The 17,845-nt window shown below is 38.1% G+C and overlaps 1 protein-coding gene across 11 annotated transcripts in view; it reads left to right on the plus strand.

Moving 5' to 3' along the window:
* The window catches only part of ANKHD1 (ankyrin repeat and KH domain containing 1), a 170,632-nt gene that overhangs the window by 54,769 nt on the left and 98,018 nt on the right, over nt 1-17,845 (plus strand). For all 11 annotated transcript variants that reach the window (XM_053566458.1, XM_053566459.1, XM_053566461.1 and 8 more), the window contains exons 6-7: nt 6,515-6,748; nt 10,556-10,650. In XM_053566458.1, coding sequence (XP_053422433.1) covers nt 6,515-6,748; nt 10,556-10,650 — 329 coding nt within the window. The remainder of the gene's footprint in view (nt 1-6,514; nt 6,749-10,555; nt 10,651-17,845) is intronic.

The following is a 17,845-nucleotide window of genomic DNA, read 5'->3' on the forward strand; positions in this document are numbered from 1 at the left end:
CAATGGAGCTTTAATAGGAATTGCATTAAAATTATATATTGCTTTGGGCAGTATGGACATTTTAACAATGTTGATTCTTCCCAGCCATGAGCATGGTATGTTTTTCCATCTGTTAACATCTTCAGCTATTTCTTTTCTTAAAGTTTCATAGTTCTCTTTGTAGAGATCTTTCACGTCCTTTGTTAGGTATACTCCCAAATATTTCATCTTCTTTGGCACTACTGTGAAAGGAATAGAGTCCTTGACTATTTTTTCAGCTTGGTTATTGTTGGTATATATAAAGGCCTCAGATTTATGGGTGTTTATTTTGTAGCCTGAGACATTGCTGTATTCCTTGATCACTTATAAAAGTTTTGTAGTAGAATCCCTAGTGTTTTCCACATATACGATCATATCATCTGCGAAGAGTGAAAGTTTGATCTCTTCTGACCCAATGTGGATACGCTTGATCCCCTTTTCTTCTCTAATTGCAATGGCTAAAACTTCCATTACAATGTTAAAGAGCAATGGAGACAATGGGCAACTTTGCCTGGTTCCTGATCTAAGTGGAAATGATTTCAATTTAACTCCATTCAGTTTGATATTGGCTATGGGTTTGCTGTAGATGGCCTCTATTAGTTTAAGAAATGTCCCTTCTATACCAATTTTCTTGTGTTCTTATCAGGAAGGGATGCTGGATTTTAGCGAAAGCTTTTTCTGCATCAATTGAAAGAATCATATGGTCCTTATTTTTTAGTTTGTTTATGTGTTGAATTACATTTATAGATTTACATATATTGAACCAGCCATGAGACCCTGGGATAAATCCGACTTGGTCATGGTGTATAATTTTTTTGATGTGTTGTTGGATTCTGTTTGTTAGGATCTTATTGAGTATTTTAGCATCAATGTTCATTAGTGATATTGGTCTATAATTTTCTTTTCTTGTTGGGTCTTTCCCTGGTTTGGGGATCAAGGTGATGTTTGCTTCGTAGAATGTGTTGGGTAATATTCCTTCTTTTTCTATATTTTGGAAGAGGTTTAGTAGTATAGGTATTAGTTCTTCTTTAAAGGTTTGGTTGAATTCCGACATAAAGCCATCTGGTCCTGGGCTTTTCTTTTTAGGGAGATTTTGTATAGTTGATGCTATTTCAGAACTTGATACAGGCCTGTTCAACATTTCCACTTCGTTCTGGCTAAGTCTTGGTAGGTGGCGTACTTCCAGGTATTGGTCGATTTCTTTCAAATTTTCATATTTCTGAGAGTAGAGTTTCTTGTAGTATTCATTAAGGATTTTTTGAATTTCTGAGGGGTCTGTTGTTATTTCATCTTTACCATTTCTGATTGATGAAATTAGAGATTTTACTCTTTTTTTCCTGGTTAGGTTGGCCAAAGGTTTATCTATTTTATCGATCTTTTCAAAAAACCAACTTTTGGATTTATTGATCTGTTGTATAATTCTTTTGTTTTAAATTTCATTTAGTTCTGCTCTGATTTTGGTTATTTCTTTTCTTCTGCTGGATTTGGGGTTGGAGTGTTCTTCCTTCTCCAGTTGCTTGAGATGTCCCATTAAGTTATTAACTTCCTCTCTTTCCGTTTTCTTGAGGAAGGCTTGCAGTGCTATAAATTTTCCTCTTAGGACTGTCTTTGCAGTATCCCAGAGTTTCTGGTAATTCGTGTCTTGATTGTTGTTTTGTTCCAAAAATTTGGTGATTTCCTTCTTAATCTCATCTATAACCCATCTATCCTTCAGCATAAGGTTGTTTAGCTTCCATGTTTTTGTATAGGTATGCAGGTTCCTGTTGTTATTGAATTCAATTTTTATTCCATGATGGTCTGAGAAGATGCAAGGAATAATTTCTATTTTTTTAAATTTGCTGAGGTTAGATTTGTGGCCTAGGATGTGGTCAATTTTGGAGTATGTTCCATGGGCTGATGAGAAGAATGTGTATTCAGTTTTGTTGGGATGAAATGTTCTGTAGATGTCTGTTAAGTCCAGATGTTGAATGGCTGAGTTTAAATCTAAGATTTCTTTGCTTAGCTTCTTTTTGGAGGATCTATGCAGCACTGCTGAAAGGGTGTTAAAATCTCCAACTACTATGGAAGTGGAGGAAATCAAGTTACTCATGTTTGTTAGAGTTTCTCTTATAAATTGAGGTGCATTGTGGTTGGGTGCATAAATGTTAATAATAGAGATCTCATCATATTGCATATTACCTTTAACAAATATGAAGTGTCCATCCTTATCCTTAATCGTTTTGGTTGTTTTAAAGCCTATTGCGTCTGCAAACAGGATTGCAAGGCCTGCTTTTTTCTGCTTTCCATTTGCCTAGAATATAGATGACCATTACTTCACCTTGAGTCTATATTTGTCTTTGAATGTAAGATGCAGTTCTTGTATGCAGCAGATATCTGGCTTTAGTTTTTGTATCCAGTCAGCCAACCTGTGCCTCTTTAGAGGACAGTTTAAACCATTCACATTAATGGAGAATATTGATAAGCCTTTCGAGAGTCCAGTGGACATTTTTAATCCTTTTGCTACTGTGGATGTTGGAATTTGATCAAAATTTTCTGGGTGAGTTTACTTTTGTGGTGGAGGATTACGCTGGTCTTTATGGAGGATAGGTCTGAGAATATCCTGGAGAGCTGGTTTAGTTCTGGCAAATTTCTTCAACAAGTGAATGTCATTGAAGTATTTAATTTCTCCATCATAAATGAAACTCAGTTTAGCTGGGTACAGGATCCTGGGTTGAAAGTTATGTTGTTTTAGGAGATTAATTAAAAGTTGATGACTATCCTCTTCTAGCTTGAAGGTTTCAGCAGAGAGATCTGTAGTTATTCTAATATTCTTCCCCTTGTAGGTAATGGTTTTCTTTCATCTGGCAGCTTTCAGAATTTTCTCCTTCATATTAACTTTAGTGAAATTGATTATGATGTGTCTGGGGGATGTCTTATTTGGGTTGAGTCATGCTGGAGTTCTGAAACTGTCTCCTATCTGAATTTCAGAATCTCTTGGCATGTCTGGAAAGTTCTCCTTCATAATCTCATGGAGAAGAGACTCTGTGCCTTGTGAAGCCACTTCGTTGCTTTTGAGCATCCCTATAAGACAATATTGGATTTCTTCAAATTATACCAGAGCTCTCTGAGAGAGTGATCTGTTTTTGCCCCCCATTTCTCATCCTCTTTGAGAGTTTGGGAGCGTTCCAAAACTTTCTCTTCAGTGTCAGAAATCCTTTCTTCTGCTTGCTCCATTCTGTTACTGAGGGATTCTACTGTGTTTCTCAGATCTTTGAGGGATGCAACTTATTATCTCAATGTGTCAAAATCTTTGGTCATTTGGTCTTTGAATTTGTTGAATTCTTGAGATATCTTTTGGGTTACTGCTTGGAGTTCTAATTCAATCTTATTTGCTATCCCGATTCTGAATTCGATTTCTGACATCTCAGCTATTTGTTTGTGCATGGGATCTTGTGCTGTGTCTGCCTCATTGATCCTTGGGGGAGTTGATCTGTTCTGATTATTCATATTGCCAGAGTTTTTCTGTTGATTTCGCCTCATGATTGTTTTTCACTGTTGCCTCTGGCGGTCCTCAGAGTTGGGGAAATGTCTCTTCAAGATTAGACCCCAGCGGGATCACTCTATTGTTGATTGATCTTAGTAGGGAGTGACCCTGTGTAGTTCCTCTGGGGCTGCTCCAGCTAGGGAGTTCTCGTTGTGGAAGCAGCTCCGGCGTATGATACACCCGGATCCAGCAACAGGGTGGGATGTAGTGTGCACAGTTCTGGGAGTGCCTGGTACCCAGGGACTTTGGTACAGAGAGCCGAAGGCTCCAGCAGTCTGGCCAGGAGAAGGGCTCTGCGCAGAAGCAGGGAGGGCTCCAGAGGGCATGTGGCTAACAGTATCCCTGGCCAGATGAGCAGGCCAGTGTGGAGTCTGGGAGGACACAGGAGGGAGGACGTAGGGTTGCATGGCTCCTGCAGTTCCTGGTCAGGGCATGCGGAGGCCCGGTTGGTGCGGGGTCGCGGTACAGATCTTATGGAGGTCCGGGCAGCGCCAAGCCCAGGAATTTGTGGTTGTTATGAGCTGTGACACCACGGCACTCTACCCAGGGCAACAGCCCGAGACTCCAGTGTGCCAAAACCGTCTCACTCTGCCCCTGAGGGTTAAGGCTGTAAGGCAGCTCTGTCCCTCCCTTTAGGCTGCTCAGTCACTAGGTTACTAGGTCCCACCCAATCCTTGCTCTGGGACCTGAGGGTGGAGCTTGCTGGGACAGTTCTCTCACACAATGGCTCCCGCAGCCCAGCTCAGTGGCTCTGTCTGGGACCCCAGACAGTGCCCAAAGTTCTCCACACTCCTGCTCAAGCTCTCCCCAAGGCAGTTCAACTGAGTGCCAAGTTCAAAAACACCGAAACAGTTCACAGGTAAGGCCTTTCCGGTTTGCAGTCTCACTGCTGCTTGTACTTATGGTTGCTGGTGTGATTAGGTCGATCAAACACACGCAGCCACTTGCCAGTTTTCCACTGTTTTTGTCCTCCTCTTGGGGTCCAGAAGTCCCTTGCTGACTCCCTGTATCCTCAAAGGGATGATTATAGGCAGATCCTACCAGCCAGAGATGTCCGGAGTCTTATCTCCCCAGACTGACCGTGCCAAGTTGCAGGGAAGCTGTTACTCCAAAGTCTTTTTGTTTTATCTGAAGTAGACACATGATGTAAAAGGAAGGGATACCACTATATAGTAAATATATACTACTCCCCACTACACTTTCTGTGTGGCCATTTCACACATCCTCAAGCCACCCATCTCTCCTGACTTCTCCTGAATTGCCGTAATTCATTGAGAAAATAGAAATTCTCAGAAGGAAATTATTTCATTTTCACACCAAGTTGTTAGTCAAGTTCATTTTTAAATTAATTTTATTTAACAAATTATACCTACTGCCTGTATGTTGATATTACTTAAGAACTTGTTAAAAATGTAAGTTCCTAGGAGTCTACCTTCTGTACTCAAAAGCAGTCAGTGTAGGAAGATACCAGGGCTGAAAACCATAGCTCTGCACTGCAACTCTATTAGTGCATGTACCACCATTCTAGTCACCTGCTTTTTTTATGCTTTTTATTTGATACCAAATAACTTTCTTGATCTACAGGAATCCTACTCACCTTCAGGAGCCCAGTTCAAATATCTGCTGCTGCTTTAAAACAAAAAACAACATAAGCCAACTTTATTGAGATATAATTCACGTATCATAAAATTCACTTGTTTTAAGTATACCGAGATGATTTTTAGTAAGGAATCATAAATACAATCTAATTCTAGAACATTTTCTTCACCACAAAAAGATCCCTGTGTAATCACCTAAGTCTCAGATACCTACTCATCTACTTTCTGTCCGTATGGATCTGCCTTTTCTGTATGTTTTATCAGTTTATATTGTCCAGACATTTATGATATGTATTCTTTTGTACTGGGCTTTTGTTGTTTGTTTATGTAGAGTCAGAGGGTCAGGCCCAGGCTGGAGTATGGTGATTTGATCAAACCTCACTGCAGCCTTGAACTCCTGGGTTCAAGAGGTTCTTCTGTCTTAACCTCCAGATAACTAAGATTATAGGCATGCACCCCAACACCCAGTTTTTTTGTGGAGTCTTCTACAAAAAAGTCTTTCTATATGAGTCTTGCCAGGCTTGTCTTGAACTCTTGGCCCTGAGACCCTCCTGCCTCAGTCTCTTGAAGTGCTAGGATTACAGGTGTGAGCCACTGTGCCTGGTTTGTAATGGGCTTTGGAGGGTCTCACTCTGTCACCCTGGGTAGAGTGCAGCTCACAGCAACCTCAAACTCCTGGATTCAAGTGATCCTTTTGCTTTAGCTTCCTGAGTAGCTGGGACTACACATGCTTCCCACAATGTGTGGCTTTTTTGTTTTTTTTTTCTATTATTTTTCAGTAGAGATGGGGTCTCACTCTTTCTCTGGCTGGTCCGGAACTCCTGAGCTCAAATAAATGATCTGTCCACCTCAGCCTCCCAAAGTGCTAGGATTATAGCCTTGAGCCCCTGCACTGGCTTCTATTGGGCTTTTAAGAAAATCTTTTGTTTTGTTTTGTTTTTTTTTTTATCGCCCTCAGCATCCCAAGTAGCTGGGATGCCACAACATCCGGCTATTTTTTTTGTTGCAGTTTGGCCAGGGCTGGGTTTGAACCTGCCACCCTCAGTATATGGGGCCACTGAGCCACAGGCACCGCCCTTAAGAAAATCTTCTTTTAAGAAAACTGAAAGGATGGGTGGCGCCTGTGGCTCAAGGACTAGGGCGCCGGCCCCATATGCCGGAGGTGGCGGGTTCAAACCCAGCCCCGGCCAAAAACCACAAAAAAAAAAAAAAAAAAAAAAAAGAAAACTGAAAGGATGATTCTAACCAGTGACAAAAAACTTAAGATGTTATAGTGGTTCTTGTAAGGGAATTGAAAAGGTATAACTAGAGCAGTTGCATAATCATAATTGTATCTGTTATGCCATAATTTTATATTTCTTTTGTTCTTTGTTAGGAAATACCGCGCTAACTTATGCCTGTGCTGGAGGATTTGTTGACATTGTGAAAGTGCTACTTAATGAAGGTGCAAATATAGAAGATCATAATGAAAATGGACATACGCCCTTAATGGAAGCAGCCAGTGCAGGTCACGTGGAAGTTGCAAGAGTTCTTCTAGATCATGGTGCAGGCATCAACACTCATTCTAATGAATTCAAAGAAAGTGCTCTTACACTTGCATGCTATAAAGGTACTTTATATATGTATGAATATTTATAATTTTTCATGATAATTTTGAATATTTGAGTTAACTTTGTATTGTTCATGTTTTTCCTGTGCTATGAAGTTATCTAGTTTATAAGAGATTATATAGAAAGGTCATTTTAGCCTATATTTCCTATACTATAGTTTTTTAGTCTGTGTTTATTATTTTAATCCAAATTTGCTCAGTTTTGTTTTTTAATTAAATCATAGCTGTGTACATTAATGCAATCATGGGGCACCATACACTGGTTTTATATATCATTTGACATATTTTCATCACACTGGTTAACATAACATTTTGTTAGTTATTGTATTAAGACATTTATATTCTACATTTGGTAAGTTTCACATGTATGTAGATGTACCATAGGTGTGATCCCACCAATCAGCCTCCCTCCGCCCATCCTCTCCCCTCCCCTCCCCGCTCTCTCCCCCTTCCCCATATTCTTAGGTTATAACTGGGTTATAGCTTTCATATGAAAGCCATAAAATAGTTTCATAGTAGGGCTGAGTACATTGGATACTTTTTCTCCATTCTTGAAATACTTTACTAAGAAAATATGTTCCAGCTTCATCCATGTAAACATGAAAGAGGTAAAGTCTCCATTTTTCTTTAAGGCTGCATAGTATTCCATGGTGTACATATACCACAATTTATTAATCCATTCATGGATCAATGGGCACTTGGGCTTTTTCCATGACTTAGCAATTATGAATTGGGCTGCAATAAACATTCTGGTACAAATATCTTTGTTATAATGTGATTTTTGGTCTTCTGGGTATATACCTAGTAGAGAAATTATAGGATTAAATGGCAGGTCTATTTTTAGATCTCTAAGTGTTCTCCAAACATTTTTCCAAAAGGAATGTATTAATTTGCATTCCCACCAGCAGTGTAGAAGTGTTCCCTTTTCTCTACGTCCACGCCAACATCTCTGGTCTTGGGATTTTGTGATATGGGCTAATCTTAGTGGAGTTAAATGATATCTCAAAGTAGTTTTGATTTGCATTTCTCTGATGATTAAGGATGATGAGCATTTTTTCATATGTCTGTAGGCTGTGCGCCTGTCTTCTTCAGAGAAGTTTCTCTTCGAGTCCCTTGCCCAGCCTGAGTACTCAGTTGTTCATGGAGTCAAACCACTTAGCTCAGATTTAGACGTTTTCTATTATTTAATAACTTTTGTTTTGTATGATTTTTTCCAGTGTTTATTTAAAAATAATATACACCCAAATAATAATATACATTTAATAAAAGAAACCTGAAAAACACAAAATAGCACAAAGAAATATAAAAGTGACTTGTAATGCTACCATCTAAAGATAAAAAGTTATTTGTAAACAATATTTTAGTGTATGCACTTTCAGTGTGTTTTTAAGCATATTTATAGGCAGACATGTTTTAAACAAAATAATTATATTCTAACACTGTTTTAATAGTCTGCTTATTTTACTTAGCAATGTGTTGTGAACACTTTCCCATCTCAATAAATACTCTTTTAACACAACTACAAATACTACATTATGTTCATGACCAGATAGTATTTCACTGTTTTACTTAAGATTAAATTTGGCCACATACGTCTCAAAACCCTAAATTAATGATTTAAACAAAAGAGAAGTCCAAGGTTAAGCCCTTTAGGGCTAGTATAGCAGTTCCACTGTCATCAAGATTTCAGAATTCTGTTTTTCTGTTGCACCATCCTAGTAAGTGGTTTCTATCCTTAAGGTTACCTAAAAATCAAAATGGTGGCTAGGGCCCCAGCAGTTCATATTCTAAAAGTGATGATGAAGGTAAAGGCAAAATTGGTAGTGTCTTCCAATTTAGTAAGTTCCCTTTAAAGAGTCTTCCTAGAAGTCTTACCTTAAAACTCCCAGTTATGGCTGGGGAGGTGGCTCATTCCTATAGTCCTAGCACTCTGAGAGGCCGAGGCCACTGGATTGCTTTAAGCTCATGAGTTTGAGACCAGGTTAAGAGCGAGACCCTGTCTCTACTAAAAATGAAAAATACTGAGGCAAGAGGATTGCTTAAGCCCAAGAGTTTGAGGTTGCTGTGACCTGTGATGCCATGGCACTCTACCCAGGGCGACAGAATGAAACTGTCTCAAAAACCAAAAAAATCCTACCAGTTATGTCTCATGGGCTACCCTTAGCTGTAACAGAGGCAGAGAAATGTAGTCTTTTAGTCAGGCATGTTGCCACCCATATAAAATCAGAGTTCTGTTATTAAGAATAAGAGAAAGGATATTAAGTAAGGAACTAGCAGTCTCTGCCAAACAAATCAGATTGCACCATAATTGCCTCTTGACACTTGACAAAAAACTGACACCAGTTTTTTCACTATTATTAAAAACACTGTGATAATATTCTTGTATAGACATTTTTGCCTGATCTCTGCTTATTTTCTTAGGGTAAATTCCTAAAAGTGGAATTAACTAGATATGGACTTTTTTTTTTTTTTTTTTTTTTTTGTAGAGACAGAGTCTCACTTTATGGCCCTCGGTAGAGTGCCGTGGCCTCACACAGCTCACAGCAACCTCCAACTCCTGGGCTTAAGCTATTCTCTTGCCTCAGCCTCCCGAGTAGCTGGGACTACAGGCGCCCGCCACAATGCCCAGCTATTTTTTGGTTGCAGTTTGGCCGGGGCTGGGTTTGAACCCGCCACCCTCGGCATATGGGGCCGGCGCCCTACTCACTGAGCCACAGGCACCGCCCTGGATATGGACTTTTTAAGGCTTTTGATGCATATTGCCAAATTGCCTTCTACAAAGGTTGAACCAATTTATACTCTTACCAGCAGTATTTGAGTATCCTTTATCTCACCCTATACCCTCACCAATGCTGGGTATTACCATTCATTTTAATATTTGTCATTTTGATAGTGAAAAAAATGGTGTCTCATTTTAACTTGCATTTCTTTAATAGGAAAGTATAATACTTTTTTTTTTTGATCAATTCAGTATTTGAATTACCATTTCAAATCTTTTGCCTATTTTTCTACTGGACTGTTTGTCTTTTTCTTATTGACTCCTAAGGCTGTTTATATATTAAATGTATCAAGAGAATTAAAATTATGATTATGAGTATTATTTTTTTAAGACAGAGCTTTACTATGTTACCCTCGGTAGGGTACCTTGGTGTCACAACTCAGCAACCTCGAACGCTTGGGCTTAAGCGATTCTCTTGCCTCAGCCGCCAGAGTATCTGGGATTACAGGTGCCTGCTACAATGCCCGGCTATTTTTTGGCTGCATTTGTCATTGTTGTTTGGCAAGCCCTGGACAGGTTCGAACCTGCCAGCTCCGGTGTATGTGGCTGGGACCCCACATACTTGTCAAGTGTCAAGATGCAATTATGGTGCAATCTGATTTGTTTGGCAGAGACTGCTAGTTCCTTACTCAATATCCTTTCTCTTATTCTTAATAATAGAACTCTGATTCTCTTGCCTCAGCCTCCCAAGTAGCTGGGACTACAGGTGCCCGCCACAGTGCCTGGCTATTTTTTGGTTGTAGTTGTCATTGTTGTTTGGCAGGCCCCAGGCTGGATTCAAACCCGCCAGCTCTGGGGTATGTGGCTGGTGCCTTAGCCATTTGAGCTATAGGCACCAAGCCAACAACGTCTATTTTGATAGAGACTGAATTTCGCTTTTTGCTCAAGCTGGTCTCAAACTCCCTGGGCCTCCCACAGTGGTAGGATTACAGGCATGAGCCACCACACCCTACTCCAGTATTCTTCATTTAATACTTAAGTATTAAATTGATAGTCAATTCTTTTAAAATTTTGTTCTTTTTTTAAAGGCCATTTGGATATGGTTCGCTTTCTACTTGAAGCTGGTGCAGATCAAGAGCACAAAACAGATGAGATGCACACTGCCTTAATGGAGGCTTGCATGGTAATTTTAAATTGTACTCACTTAAGATTTTCTGGGAACACAAGGTATTTAAGCTTTTGAGAATTATTAATTGGTATTTGGTTTATGTAATTTCTTAACCCAGTTCTATATTAAACACTGTTAATACTTGAGTATCTGTGCTTTTGGAAGAGAACAGTAACATGTAACCCTAAAGTAAAATATTTGGCTCAAAACTCAAAATTTTGGACATATTTCTGTTGTTTTTATATCATAATCTTATATAGAAAATTGACCTCAAAATATATTGACTCATATACTCTATGGATAACCCATAAGGCATTTATCTGTTTTTTGTTTTTTTTTTTAATGATAATCAAGAATTGTATTTTTAATCTAAACATTTTGTATCTAAGAAACTTATCACCTTTTAGAGTTGGATGTGATAGGTTTTACCTGTAAACCCAGATGCTGGAGAGACTGAGACTAAAGGAATCCTTGAGGCCAGGAGTTTGAGACCAGTCTGGGCAACACAGCAAGATCCTGTCTCTAAAAAAATAAAAAAGAGAGAAAGAGAATTATCACCTTTAATGCTGTCAATCCAGAAATCATTTTGCTTTTTTTGTAAACACATTGATATCATGCATATATGCATATCTATAAAGATTACATTAAATACAAAGAATTCTAAGAAGTTTTAAAGACAGATTTAATGACAGGAAAATTACCTGGAAGTACAAAATTTTTTGGTGATGTGATTAAGTAAGCTTATCATTTCCTATGTTAATTTCTATATTGTTGACTTTTGTTTTTTAACAAATCACTCGAAACAATAGCTTAATGCAACAGACGCTAATCTCTTGTGATTCTGTGGATTGATCAGATGGTTCTTCTGTTGGTCTGTCTCATGCAGCTGTTGTCAAGTAGCAGCTGTTTGGAATTTTTAAGATGGCTTAACTCACTTGTCTGGTACCTTGGTGGAGATGGTTGGAGGGTTGGGCCCTCTCTCTTGCCACAGGTGGTCTTCTCCCTATGGCTGTCTGTGCTTCTTTAATGGTATCTGGTTTCTGAGAATTAACGTTCTAAGAAAGAGTCTGACAACTGGCATAGCATCATTTCCTCCAAATTCTGTGGATTAAAGGACAGTCCATATTCAAGGAAGGGAGGAGGTCAGTTCTTGATGGGAGGGAGTAATGAAAAAAAAATTATAGCCCTCTTTGTATAACTCCTAAGGAATTTTATTTTTCTTTTTTCTTTTCTTTTTTTTTTTTTTTTTGAGACAGAGTCTCACTTTGTTGCCCTTGGTAGAGTGCTGTGGCATCACAGCTCACAGCAACCTCAAATTCTCGGACTTAAGTGATTCCCTTGCCCCAGCCTCCCAAGGAGCTGGGCCTACAGGCGCCTGCCTCATTGCCTAACTATATCTATATCTATATCTATATCTATATCTATATATATATATTTTTTTTTGGTTGCAGTTGTCTTTGTTGTTTAGCTGGCCAGGGCTGGGTTCGAACTTGTCAGCCTGAGTGTATGTGTCCGGCGACCTACCCACTGAGCTACGGGTGCCACCTGTTATTTTTCTTAATATAAAAAAATTTCAAACCATTATTGTATTGCTATATTTCTAAATGAGATATCCTTCTATGCTTGTTCTATCAAACACATAGTGGTATTTCAAAGTACATTGTAGGAAAAAGTCTGAGCTAATAATCTATATAAACAGATTAGCAATGGAGTATTTAATATATTTATTTTACTGATTGTCCTAATAAGTGTTTTTTTCCTAATCTGAGAAGATTTATGAACTAAAGACTCTAGCTGTAGTCTTCTAGACTATATCAGGAATTGGTTTTAAAAAAGCTATTTTTCATGGGCATGGTGGTTCATTCCCGTAATTCCAGCATTTTGGGAGGCAAAGGTGGGAAGATCATGTGGCCTAGGAATTCAAGACCAGCCAGGGCAACTTAGCAAGATGCTGTCTGTACAAAAGAAAATTTAAAAATTGGCTAGATGTAGCGTCTGTAGTCTTAGTTACTGGGGAGGCTGAAGCAGGATATTGCTTCAGGTGGGCAGTTGGAGGCTGTAGTGAACTGTGATCACACCACTGTATTCCATCCAGCCTGTGTAAGAGAGCAGGACCTTGTCTCTAAAAGGAAACAAAACACTGCTTTCTCAAACTCATAAAATAATGGATAAAATATAATTCTTTAAAACTGGATATCACTTAGATTCAATAAACCACAATAAAGTGCCAAATCTTAAGTGTGTAGCTTGAGATTTTATACTTATATATAAACATATGAAACAACCTAAAGGTTCACTTATGCCCCTTTCCAGTCTTAAGGAATAACCATGATTCTAACTTACATTATGATATATTAGTTTTCCTGTTTTTGAGCTTCGTAAATATAGGATGCTACAGTAAGTATTCTTTTTTTATTTTTATTTTTTGTTTGAGACAGAGTGTTGCCCTGTCTCCTGGCCTATAGCACAGTGGCATCATCATAGCTCACTGTAACCTCGAACTCCTGAGCTTGAGTGATCTTCCTGCCTCTGCCTCTCAAGTAGCTGGGACTATATAGACTTGCACCATCATACCCAACTAATTTTTCTATTGTAGAGACAGGGTCTGGCTCTTATGCAGGCTAGCCTGGATCTCGTGACCTCAAGCAATCTTCCTGCCTCAGCCTCCCAAAGTGCTAGGATTACAGGCATGAGCCATTGTGCCTGGCTTGATAATACAATAGTGTTCTTTTTTACTGTGCATCATGTTTTTTTTTTTTTTTTTTTGGTTGCAGTTCAGCCGGGGCCGGGTTTGAACCCGCCACCCTCGGTATATGGGGCCGGTGCCTTACCGACTGAGCCATAGGCGCCGCCCAATAGTGTTCTTTTTTGTCTGACTTATTCCACTAAACATTATGCATGTGAGGGTGCTCACATTGCTCTACTTTATTATAGTTTGTTCTTTTTCATTTTTGTGTAGTATTCCATTGCATAAATATGCCACTATTTCTTTATTAAGTCTGCTATGAAGGCCATTTGTGTTGTTTTCAGAATTTGCCTATTAAGAATAAAGCTTCTGTAGACATTCTTGGCTATGTCTTTTGGTTGACACAAGTGATTGTTTCTGTTGAATATATATCTAGGAGTAAAATTTCTATTTTTAGTTTCTCAAAGTTTGAAGATTTACCTGTTACCTTTCTGCTAATGTTTCCTAGTTTGATTTTCTTGTGATCAGAGAACACACTTTGTATGATTTCAGGTTTTTAAAAAATTTTCTGAGATTTGTTTTTTGGCTAGGATGTGGATATATATTTTATGGGCCCTTGAAAAGGTTGTATATTTTGCTATTGTTTGGTAGAGTATTCTCTAAATGTTAATTAGATCTGTAGTTCCCAACGCCCGGTGGCTGACCAGTACCGGTCTGTGGCCTGTTGGGAACCAGGCAGCACAGCATCACCGTCTGAGCTCCGCCTCCTGTCCCATCCCTCTCCGCCAACCACAGCTGGCAGCTCCCCGTTATCTGTGGAAAAATTGTCTTCCGTGAAACTGGTCTTTGATGCCAAAAAAGTTCCCGTCTGTGGTCTGTGCGTGACCTGTTAGGAACTGGTCTCACAGCAGAAGGTGAGCGGTTGTCGAGGGGGGATGCTTCACGTATATTCACAGCTACTCCCCATGGCTTGCATCACCACCTTAGCTCCGCCTCCTGTCAGGAACAACCTCCCTTCCCCCTAATCTGCGGAAGAATTGTGTTCCATGAAACGAGCCTCTGGTGCCAAAAAGGTTTGGGACCACTGAATTAGATCATGTGAATAGTTATATTCTTTCAGGTTTTGTTCTAGTAATTGTTGAGAGAGAGATGTTAAAATCTCCAGCTATAATTGTGGATTTGCCCATTTCTTTATCAGTTGTTTCACCTTTTTTTTTTTTTTAACATTTTGGAGCTCTGTTGTTTGGCACATACAGTTTGAGAAGTACTGTATATTTTGGTAGGTTGACCTTTTTATTATTGTATAAGGTCTCTGTGGTAATTTTCTTTGCTCTGAGGTCTCCTTTATTTGATGTTAATGTAAGCTACTTCTGCTTTCCTTTGATTAATGTTTACCTGATGGATATTTTTGTCCTTTTCTTTTAGCTTGCCTATTGCCTTATATTGAAGTATGAATTCTTATAGATAACATACCATTTGGGTCATGTTTTTAAACACACTCCATCAATCTTTGTCTTTTATTTGGTTTGGTTAGACCTACATTCTACATTAATATAATTACTGATACAGTGTTCTGATTCTATATTGAAGTTTACGAGTCCATTTTCTCCCCCTTTTTCTTTAACATCATTAATAGTTATTTTGAGTTTCTTTTTTGCTAACTCCTATATTTGATTAACTCTTAGAATTGGTTTTGTTAATTATTTTATATTTTGATTGTAAGTCACTTTTTTCCTTCGTCTTATAATGTCTATTAATTTTTTATTGTAAGCCATACATTGTGGATGATATCTTTTAAGGGCTCTGTATTATGCTGTCCTCCTTTTAAGACTGTTAAATTTTGTTTTAGCAAGCAGTTGAATTACCAGTAGATTACTTTGATCCTTGTGAGGCCTGATACTCACCTTACTCTTATCAGTGTATTCCTTAGTCCTTATGGATGGCCTTCTACTATCTCAGCTGAAATCCTGGGATATTCCCTAAGGTTTATCCATTTTGACTGAGCCAGAGCTCACAAGATTTCCAGACTTACCTGGAATCCCACCCTCAAGAGTTTGCCCAGGTAACTGAAGAAATTTTTGTATTAGATTTTTGGGGACTCTTTTTCTAGGTTTTTTTTTTTTTTCTGGTACCCTATCCCCACTCCCCAATACCTATCCTGGCTGCTTTATATTTTGATCTTTGTTTCCTTTACCCTGTGAAATGTTCACTCTCTGTTTAGGCTCTATGTCCCATTGCTTAGGGAGGAGAAATAGGTTTGGAAGATGCCCATGGGGAGAACGCTGAAGTAAATGTAGTGTTAATTTCATGCACTACTTGATGATAGCTTTTGCTTAGTTGCTGTCCACAGCTTCCAAGCAGCTTCTCCTACCTCCTTTTGACTTTTGGAGTTGTTTATGTTGGGAGAGCAAGCCCAAATGCAGCTAAGTACCTAGTACAATTCCTCTCTTTATGTATGTATTCAAAATATGTTAATGGAATCTATAAAGAATCTTAAAATGTTCAAGTAAATTGAAGTAAAAAAATTTTATAGAGTCTGGAGGGACTAGGTACAATTACAGTTAGCTAAAATTCTTATTTTCTTTTTAATTAAAAATGCATTTCAAATACCAGATACCTCAGTTACAGTAATTTGGTTAAAATATATTTTATTTTATATATATTTGCAATATTAGTAAAACTAACATCTTAACATGGAGTCATCTGTTTTTGGCATTGTGTCAAAAGTGATTAAAGCTGGTCTAGTCATTTAGTTAAGTGTAATGAAACTTTTGATGGATACTAAAATTTAACTTTTAAAAGTTTTTAATTATGGGTGCATAATAGTTGTATATATTTAAAGGGTGCAAATGATGTTTTGATACAGGCTTATAAATGTGTATTAATTCAATCAAGGTTGGGCTGTCACCTCAGGCATTTATGATTTCTTTGTGTTAGGAATATTTCAATTCTACTCTTGTAGTTATTTTAAGGTATACCTAACTTGTTGATTATAGTAACCTTGTTGTGCTATCAAAGTTTTGTTCATTATATCTAATTATATTTTTGTACCCATCAACCATCCCCACTTTAACCCCCTTCCCTGCTACCCTTTCTATCCTCAGGTAACCATTGTTCTACTCTTTGCCCCCATGAAATCATTTGTTTTTAATATTTAGCTCCCACATATGAGTGAGAATGTGCAAGATTTGTCTTCTGTACTTTGCTTATTTTTCTTAATATAATGTTCTCCAGTTCCATCCATGTTGTTAGAAATGACAGGATTTCATTCTTTTTTATGGCTGGATAATATTCCATTATGTATATGTACCACGATTTCTATATCTATTCATTTATTCATGGTCACTTAGTTGATTCTAAAGCTTGACTTTGTGAATAGTGCGGCAACAATAATAGGAGTATAGATTTTTTTTGACATACTGAATTCCCTTCTTTTGGATATATACGTAGCAGTGGGATTGCTATGTCATATGGTAGTTCTATTTTGAGTTTTTTGAGGAAACTTTATACTGTTCTCCAAAGTGGTTATACTAATTTACATTCTCACCAACTCTACATTGTCTTTCACCACATTCTTACTGGCATTTGTTATTGCTTGTCTTTTTGATAAAGTCTTTTTAAAAGGGTGAGATAGTATCTCACTGTAGTTTTGATTTGCATTTCTCTGGTGACTAATGATGTTGAACATTTTTTCATATACCTGTTAGCCATTTGTATGTCTATTAAGAAATGGCTATTCAGATCCTTTGCCCATTTTAAAATCAGATTATTTGATTTGTTTTCAACTATTGAGTTGTTGGAGCTCTTTATATATTCTGGTTATTAATTCCTTGTCAGATGGCTAGTTCGCAAATATTTTCTCCCATTTTATGGGTTATCTCTTCATTTTGTTGATTGTTTCCTTTGCTGTGCAGAAGTTTTTTAGCTTTATGTGATCCTGTTTGTCCAATTTGCTTTGGTTACCTGTGCTTTAATTTTACTTAAGAAGTCCTTGTCCACACTAATGTCCTGAAGCATTTCCCCAATATTTAATTAATTTCATATTCTCAAGTCTTTGATGTTTGTTTATGGTGAGAGATAATGGTCTAGCCTTCTGCAAATAGGTACACTCTTTATTGAAGAGACTGTTGGGTGGTGCCTGTGGCTCAAGGAGTAGGGCGCCAGCCCCATATGCCGAGGGTGGTGGGTTCAAATCCAGCCCCGGCAAAAAAAAAAAAAAAAAAAAAAAAGAAGAGACTGTCCTTTCCTCACTATGTGTTCTTGGTACCTTGATCAAAAATAAGTTCACTCAAGGTGTGTGGATTTATTTCTGGGTTTCTGGGTTCTCTATTCTGTTCCATTGGTCTGGGTGTCTGTTTTTATGCCAGTACCGTGTTGTTTTGGTTCCTACAACTCTGTAGTATAATTTGAGGTCAAGTACTGTATTTCCTCCAGATTTGTTTGTTTGCATCATTCAGGATGGCTTCGGCTATTCTGGGTCTTCTCTGTTTCAATATAAATTTTAGGATTTTTTTTTTCTGTTTC

The sequence above is a fragment of the Nycticebus coucang genome, chromosome 17 (assembly GCF_027406575.1).
Source record: "Nycticebus coucang isolate mNycCou1 chromosome 17, mNycCou1.pri, whole genome shotgun sequence".
In the NCBI taxonomy this organism is placed as follows: Eukaryota; Metazoa; Chordata; class Mammalia; order Primates; family Lorisidae; genus Nycticebus; species Nycticebus coucang.